We start from the raw sequence: 8,699 nt of genomic DNA, 5'->3' as shown, positions 1-8,699 counted from the left end.
ACTTTTTCATCTTGGCACCGTTTGTTTTAATAGCACTTGCATCATAAATATCTCTGACAATAGAGTAAAGAGCTATGTGTTGCTGTCTAAATGATAATACAGAGGCTTTTTGCCCTTTTCAGATATGAAAAAAACATATTCACCACTATTGTAACATTTCTTAATCTGTCCTACTGACTATGACAGCAGCTGTTGAAGTGTTTCTTCTGTAATATCCAAATATCTGTGGTATGAAGTGACTGTTTAATAAGTGAAGATTATACCCTCCTGAGTATTTGCAATTACATATGAAAAAAAAGCCTGTATAGTTTTTATATACAACCTGCTACCTTTTACAAATATTAGAAGTTGTTGTATATATGGGTTACATAGGTGTTTGGATAAACCTGGATACCTAAAATGCAAAACTATTTCCACTAAACTGCGTTTTACAGGCAGGTGGCACTGTTTGTTGAGTGTGTGGTACATTGCCAGTTATTTTTAGCCCGCTGCAAGACACCAAAATGCCTCTCTGTGACAATGCAAGCAAACCTGTTTTTCCTCAATAGGCCACAGACACCCATGCAATAAATTATCTTGTAATATTAAACGTGTGAAAGGCTGTGGGCAACCTGTTTAGTGGGAAAGATGCCAAGTTAGCAAGAAATCCTGTCCTAATTTATCAAAGGTGACTTGTCACTTTTACTACACGTTAGCAAAGGAAATGTCTCCTAAAAAGGGCGGACGTGTACAAGGTATTCCAGAGATGCAATCCCACAAACACTATAAATATGGAAAGCAGGTGAGATCAGTCTACTCTGTCAAAGGGAGCTTGAGAAAACGAACTGCATCTCCTGGGTAAGTGTAACCCTTATAATAGTCACTTGTATTTTACAGATAGGGAGCCTGTGCATTGGAGTGGACAGAATTCCCTCAACTTCTGCAGTTTTTACTCAATTACATTGGTTTGACTACAGTTATATTAATATTACAGGTGCAAAACTATGCAGATTATTGATAACCTTTTTATTGTAGATTTTTTGATACAATATTTAGCCTATTACAAATGCTGTTGCAGATATCCTTTTCCTTCCTAGGATAGAGGTGGGTATAGAAACACATTGTTTAGTTTGAGAGGACATATTTATATAGACTGGAGTAATAAAAAAATAAAAATAAACCCTCTTTTATGACAATCGTAATGTTCTTACTATTTAAAACTTATGCACAAAATACATGGACTGAATCGGAGAGGTTTTAGAAAAAATAAATGGGACAGTTGTTTGCGTTCCTAGCACACTATTTATTTATTTATTTTTAGTAAACACATTACCATTAATATATTAAGCTAGTTGCAATTATTTGGAATGTACATAACATTTTTGTCAAAATCTAGTCAAATTTTCAAAATCAAACATTGAGCTGTTGAAAGAGTTGGTATATTTAGCTAATGATTATACAGTTGTAGTCAAAAGTTTACATATCCCAATGTAAATTTATAATTTCTCAAAAACAAATAATTCTAATCTTGTAGCAAACGTTTTGTATTTGTGGATGAGGAAAAACCTCCAAAAATGCTAATTAAAAGTATTCATACTCTGACAAGGAAAATTAAATTAATAGCTAGTTGAGGCACCTTTAGCAATAAGAATCTCTTGCATTGTTTGTCAGTGAGCTTTTGGAGATTTAGTGATTTTTGACTTCAACGCAAAATTGTTCCACTTCATTGAAGTCCCAAGGATGGTAATGATAGCAATCATCCTATGCCTAACCCTTTTATACTTTCTAAGAATGTTCACCTACAATCCAACATTTTCTAGACTTCTAGAATTAGGTTCTGCACTATCATATTGAAATTTCTAGCACCTTGTACACAATACTATAATAGCATCAAAGAGTGTGAATATTTTTTAATTAGCATTTTTGGAGTTTTGTAAAAAAAAAAAAGGGAAATAAATTATTGCAGACATATATTTCTTGGAACTATATATATAACAAAGCAAATGTGATTTATCATCAGCTAACTGGCCTATCTTTAATCTGTGTGAGTTGTGCTGGCAGGCCCTGCAGTGTGAAAGGCAATGTGTGACGAAGAAGAGACACAAGCCCTGGTGTGTGACAATGGGTCGGGACTCTGCAAGGCAGGATTCGCTGGGGATGATGCTCCCAGAGCCGTCTTCCCATCCATAGTGGGCCGTCCTCGTCACCAGGTCTGCATCTGCATGCATGATTTACACAGTAATCAGGCTTTGACTGGCACGGGCCAAAATGCCCACACAGAATATGTGTGTTAGGGGTCTTCCCTGCCAGTTTACTGTTTAGTATTTAAGCAGCAACATCATCCATCAGAGTTGTGTTTCTTTGCACATTTGGGACATGTGGTTATAATGAGATAAATCGATGTCTGATATCTGAAGAAAAAATGAACTTGGCAGTTCTCAGCCAACAATGAATATAGATTAATAGTTTCTGCACTGTTTCAGTGGAAGAGTTCATAAGTGATAGCAGGTCGTTAATCCTACTATGTTTTTCACCCTGAGACATGCAGTGGTATCCCTTAAATATGAAACTACTTTAGTTACTTTGGTTTTGATGTGAAAGCCATGCTGAAAACTAATTTAAAAATAGTAAAAATGGTAATAATGCAACTCACAAAGATGCAGCTTAAACGTCTTTAAACTTTCTTTATTTTTTCACATTTGTTCAGGGTGTCATGGTTGGTATGGGACAAAAAGACAGCTATGTAGGAGATGAAGCACAGAGCAAAAGAGGTATTCTAACTCTGAAATACCCCATTGAACACGGCATCATCACCAATTGGGACGACATGGAAAAGGTAACCCACAGGATTCCAAATGCTTTATTCTGTATACTTATATATTGCATGCAGACTTTGATAATGCTGTTTCTTTCAAAAAGATCTGGCACCATTCCTTCTACAACGAGCTACGTGTGGCCCCAGAAGAGCACCCTGTGTTACTCACTGAGGCACCCTTAAACCCCAAAGCCAACAGAGAAAAAATGACACAGGTAAAAAGCCATTACCAGAAGGATGAACCATTTATTGACAATTAACTTTCCATCTTCAGTATCTTCCTATGTACTGTATTGTCACTGTAAACCTGTCTTCACAGATCATGTTTGAGACGTTCAATGTTCCTGCAATGTATGTAGCAATCCAGGCCGTGCTTTCTCTCTATGCTTCTGGCCGTACCACTGGTAAGTGATGACTGGGCAGTGGAGGCGTCTCACAAAGACAACAATTATCTTTTCACTCTGAAAATGTCGACGGAAAGGTTTCAGTGCTGTTCCCTAACAAGTACGAAATGTAACCATTACCTCATTGGTATTTATACTTTAATACTGTCTGTCTAACCTGATAGATCAATTGCGGGGCAATTTTTAAAGGGAGATTGGTAACTTCAGCCACCTATGAAGTACTTTGTCCCTCATTGGAGGCTTAACGTGATGCTTGAAGCACTTATGAAGCCCACCTTTGAACCCTTGCATTAGCAGAGCTTAAGCACTTATCTATGAAAGCAGCTTTCTTCCTTACGATTATATCTCTGGGTGAGATGCTAGTTTTTTCAATTGCAAAAGCCCGCTTAATTTTTGCAGAAGCCAGGGTGAAAGTTACACTTCACAACAATCCTGTTTTTGCCAAAAACCATCTCTGCATTCCTCATTAACCAGACTGTGGAACTAGAGGCTTTTCATCTACCTCCTTTTCAGTCTGACAGGGAGTGGCAGCTTCGTATGCTTTGCCTAGTGCGGGCACTAGCTTATGTGGACAGAACTCAGAGCTGGAGGCAGTCTGAGCAGTTTTTTATCTGTTATGGGCGTCTAAACAGAGGCTGCCAAGATGGATTACAGACACAGTTAAGACTGTGTTTAAGTGAGCCAACTTGCCCCCTCCAGAAAACATCACTGCCAATTCTACAGGGGACATGGCAACTTCGCAGGGTTTGTTCCAGGGCGCATCTGTCAGGGACATGGTTCCCTCAAATAGAAATGTAACCATGAACCTTAAAGATTGCTGCGTTCATGATTTCAGCAAGCCTTGAAGGAAAAAATGATGACGATGCTTGTGTCAGCAGTCTTTTATGCCCTTTGGGGCAGGCGTGACACAGGCACTGTGTGCAGCTTTGATATATCTGTTCAGGTTAGATGGTATTGAAGTATAAATACCCATGAGGTAATGGTTACATTTCTATTTCAGGGAACCAGGATTATGATAATAACCTAACATTTTCTGTGCTGCTTTGTCTTTCCATGCAGGTATCGTGCTGGACTCTGGGGATGGCGTTACTCACAACGTCCCCGTCTATGAGGGTTATGCTCTTCCCCATGCTATCATGAGGCTGGACCTGGCTGGCAGAGACCTGACAGATTACCTCATGAAAATTCTCACCGAGAGAGGCTATTCTTTTGTTACCACTGGTAAGCTTCCTCTGTAACATTCAACAAAGCCACAGGAGCGACTACTGGCTACATGATGCTGGACATGTGATGTAAACATCCAACAACGATGGTTCATTACCTCTTCAAACCAAGTCTGGTTTCAGACCTTTTTTTATATTTATTTATTTTTTTTTAAATTCCCTCTGAATTTGGAATAACAAAACAAAAATAACTGGTCAATCAAATTTTTACCTCATTTTTTAATTTTTTTTTTTAATGAATTTCAGACTATGTGTCAATGAAGGTATTCCTGAACAGTAGCTAAAGCCACTTTTCCGTAAATTGGGGTGGGCGAGCGGGCCAGCCAGGGCACAAAGCCGTGGGGGGGCAGAAAAATAACTTAAACGCATTGCCACTGGAGTAATAACTGTTCTGTGGTTCTCAATGTTTTCACTTGTCTGACATAGTCTGAAGAGCGCATGCGCCTCTGCACCAGCAAAGGGAACATGTAGTTCTACACAAACCAACACATTATTATGGCATTTCTGTGTCGTGGCCTTCCCCTGCAGTGTGTGTTGCTTATTTATTCGTTCCTGCAGCCTTCAGTAACAGAACTACTATAAACGTAATGAAATGTAAAGGCACGTTTCATAACACATATTAAGCACCTATTTAATAAAGGTAAACCAAAACATTACGATAGGATAGAAAACAAGTAAGAAATTCATTTAGAAGAAAATGCAAATAGATAAGCAACCCTTAAAACCCATCATCCTGAACTACAAGTTGCTAAATGTGGTACCAGTATTTATGCTTTAAGCCATTAATTAAGTCATTAAATCCGCATTTGTGTTACAATTATGTTCAATGCATGTTTTTTTTACAGTACCAGTGATTATGAGAAAACGCCACACATGAACATAATTAAGTTAAATTAATATATATATATATATATATATATATATATATATATATATATATATATATATATATATATATATATATATATATATATATATATAAAACCAGGATATTAAAGGATTTTGTAAGGGTTAATGTGGCTGCTAAAATAATCATACAGTAGTTTTTGACGGTGCTAACATTCCACCAATGCGTGCACTTACTGATCAAGTTTCAATATGAACAGAAAAAAATATTTTCCTCACACACTCCCCCTTGCTGTCCACTGCCCTCATGGCTCTCGCACCCTTTCCCTTAATAACTCCCCTGGCGTGGTCCCCTTCCCTTACAACACATTCACCTATCATGGACCAACTCATGACAGACAACAATTAAGCAGTCTCTAGTGATGGTGCTCCCTACAGGTCCCAGGTCGCTACAATACTACCCCAACTTTTAACACCCAAAAAAGAAAAAAAAAAAAAAAAAAAAAAAACGGTGGCACAGCAAATATGATTGCCATCCCCAGGCTCTAAAATGGCTAGTTAAGGCTCTGTGCATGTCCACCAGTGACTATATTGAGGTGCTTTATATAACACCTTTATAATTTGCAAATGAAAGTGCAGAATGATTAATAACAGCTTAATAAGTGGCCCTAGTAAAAGAAAACATGAATTATATTTTTAAATGATTACTCGCCAATATAGGCCTTTGTTTCTGTACATCAATTTGAGCTGTCCACAACAGCTGTTCTCTATAATAGTGACATTAATGTAGCATGCTTTCCCTGGCACTAAGGGTATGTGTGTGCCAAGGGGATTTAGACAGCTGGAGCACAACCTCTGGTAAATGACCAAATGTCGCACAAACACGTCTGATGTTATTAGCTTAATGCAGTGCTAGATGTTTATGGATTATAGAGAAATTTAGCAGACAGCAAGATTCATGTAGTGTCATCTCTTATCTCATTGACCTCGTAATGCTTTTCAGATGATCCTGATTTAGGAAAGAATGTGAATCTAAAAATAAAAAGCGCTCCCCCTATTGGTGGGAGAGGGAATATCTGCATTAGATTGACTTTATTTGTTAGATAGTACTTTGTTTTGTTGGCTGTTCATATGTGGCAATACAACGGCTGTTTCAGAGGTCAGTGCATTTAGGTAAATGGATTATTACTTACGTGTCAGCATATTTCTTCGTCCTGCAGCTGAGCGTGAGATTGTGCGGGACATCAAGGAGAAGCTCTGCTATGTGGCCTTGGACTTTGAAAACGAAATGGCAACGGCAGCATCCTCCTCCTCTCTGGAAAAAAGCTATGAACTACCCGATGGTCAGGTCATCACCATAGGAAATGAGAGGTTCAGGTGCCCAGAGACCCTCTTCCAGCCTTCTTTCATTGGTCAGTCCACTAACAATATTATTTTGTTCTTGCAAAAGCGACAGTGGTGTGTTTAAAATCTTACAATGTCAGGGTGATTGAAAATGGGTGTACTGCCATCTTGAGGTGCCTGTGCAGAATACACCCTTTATCAAGGCTCAGTAAAATGCAATATAACATAATACGATGCATGACAAGGAAATATTATGCTTTCAGGCTGCTGTTGTCTTTTTTGTCATTTTACCACACCGTTGTGCCACTACCTACAATTATACTTATTTCAAAGTACTTTTTTTCTGTTTAAATTCTATATTCAGGACCAGATTGTACAGTCATTCTAAAAGAAATACTGTGCCGACTGCTTTGTATAGAACAACCAAGTAATAATATTAATAATAAGTAATAATTATTACTTTTGTCAAACAGGTATGGAATCTGCAGGCATTCATGAAACCACTTACAACGGCATAATGAAATGTGATATTGATATTCGCAAGGATCTCTACGCCAACAACGTGCTGTCTGGCGGAACCACCATGTACCCTGGTATAGGGGACCGAATGCAAAAAGAGCTCACAGCTTTGGCACCAAGCACTATGAAGATCAAGGTATGAACTTAGCAAAATAATAATGTTGAACCTACTCCATTTAAATGTGAGCTGTATTTAGTTAATGCAGTTTACATGACATATTCTAGTTCTATATGGTGAGTGCATGTGGTGTATGTTTAGAAAAGAAGCAGCTGTTCCTGGTATGGGGAACCGGAAATTAAATTTGGTCTTCAAAAGTCCATGGGGATGTGCCAAATGAATCACATGTTTCTGGTGTGAAACAATAACCTTTATCGATTGAAAAGAGTTGGTTCTTACCTATTATTCTAGAATGATGCTTTGGCTGTTCTAACCTTAGCTATAAATGTCATGACTACAGTTGCAGTATTCTTGCCCTGGAACAAAATGTATAATGTTTCAGTGAAGAAGGATTCAATAGGGGGTTGGCGTCTGTCCCACTAGCCATATGTGGTACCCCATGATAATTAACATACCATAGTTGATTTGGTCCCTATTACCTTTGAACAAACCTTTCATTTGTTTTAAAATACTGCAAAAACCTTTATAATAATACCCTAGGCTGACACTACACTGAACAAAATGAAATGGATTCTTCAAGCTCCTGGGTTGCAAGAGACGATCTTTTTGAATCCTAACCAAAGCCTATTCTGCATTGTAGATGATAGCTCCCCCAGAGAGGAAGTACTCAGTGTGGATTGGCGGCTCCATTTTGGCCTCACTGTCTACCTTCCAGCAGATGTGGATCAGCAAAGGCGAATATGAAGAAGCCGGCCCCTCCATTGTCCATCGTAAATGTTTCTAAACTGACTGGTCTGCAAGACTAAACATTTTAATACCTTAGTCTTGCCCCTGTGGAAGCTGCTGCTGTAAAAATGGGTTTACGCACTCAGGATAGCATTGTCATTGACGACCGTTTTTCTGGCTATACGTGGTTATCTGGTATTGTCAATGTAGGAGATGTAAAACCCATTGTTTTCCAGTCAGCATAACGCTATTGTATTGCATCAATAAAATACAGTTTTGATGATAAGTGTTGTTGACTTTTTCATGATGATCTTTTGACTAAAAAAGATACAGCCCACACTGGTGTAAGTTCTGTTTGCACGGTTTAAATATAATGGATCTTTGTACAATCAGAGGAACCTGATAAATAATGAGATACAATACTTCTTACTGCTACTATAATACCACTATAAAAGAGGTTTCAGTGCAGGAGGGAAAATCATTTATGAATTGTTTTGTGTGGAGAAAAAAATCCTTGTTTCTTTCTAAAAGGAGTTACTGCTGAAAAGTATGAAATGGAATTATGGTGATAAATGAAGGAATTTCACATGCCTCACAGCTTCTGTTATTAAAATATGGTATTTCTGAGCTATGCTCAAGGGGTCTTTATAAATATGTTGCTCTGAACAAAAGCATGGTTCAAACTTCCCTGCTGGTTTTCTATGAATAATGCAGCTTTATCATTC

At 38.1% G+C, this 8,699-nt stretch overlaps 1 protein-coding gene across 2 annotated transcripts; it reads left to right on the top strand.

Moving 5' to 3' along the window:
• The first annotated feature begins 738 nt into the window (after window positions 1-738).
• Window positions 739-8,260, top strand: LOC121295041 (actin, aortic smooth muscle-like). 2 transcript variants are annotated; one of them, XM_041219331.1, is made up of 9 exons: window positions 739-837; window positions 2,041-2,189; window positions 2,687-2,815; window positions 2,899-3,009; window positions 3,114-3,198; window positions 4,258-4,419; window positions 6,488-6,679; window positions 7,085-7,266; window positions 7,889-8,260. In XM_041219331.1, exons 2-9 carry the CDS (start codon window positions 2,061-2,063, stop codon window positions 8,030-8,032), a joined length of 1,134 nt encoding a protein of 377 aa, XP_041075265.1. In that variant the 5' UTR covers window positions 739-837; window positions 2,041-2,060; the 3' UTR covers window positions 8,033-8,260. The 2 variants fall into 2 exon arrangements, with proteins under 2 accessions (XP_041075265.1, XP_041075266.1); XM_041219332.1 differs by lacking the exon at window positions 739-837 and having other exon boundaries at window positions 2,029-2,189.
• The last annotated feature ends 439 nt before the right edge of the window (window positions 8,261-8,699 follow it).

Source organism: Polyodon spathula, chromosome 19, assembly GCF_017654505.1.
Source record: "Polyodon spathula isolate WHYD16114869_AA chromosome 19, ASM1765450v1, whole genome shotgun sequence".
Taxonomy (NCBI): Eukaryota; Metazoa; Chordata; class Actinopteri; order Acipenseriformes; family Polyodontidae; genus Polyodon; species Polyodon spathula.
The sequence above is the reverse complement of the archived record's forward strand: the minus strand, read 5'-3'. Positions and strand labels throughout refer to the sequence as shown.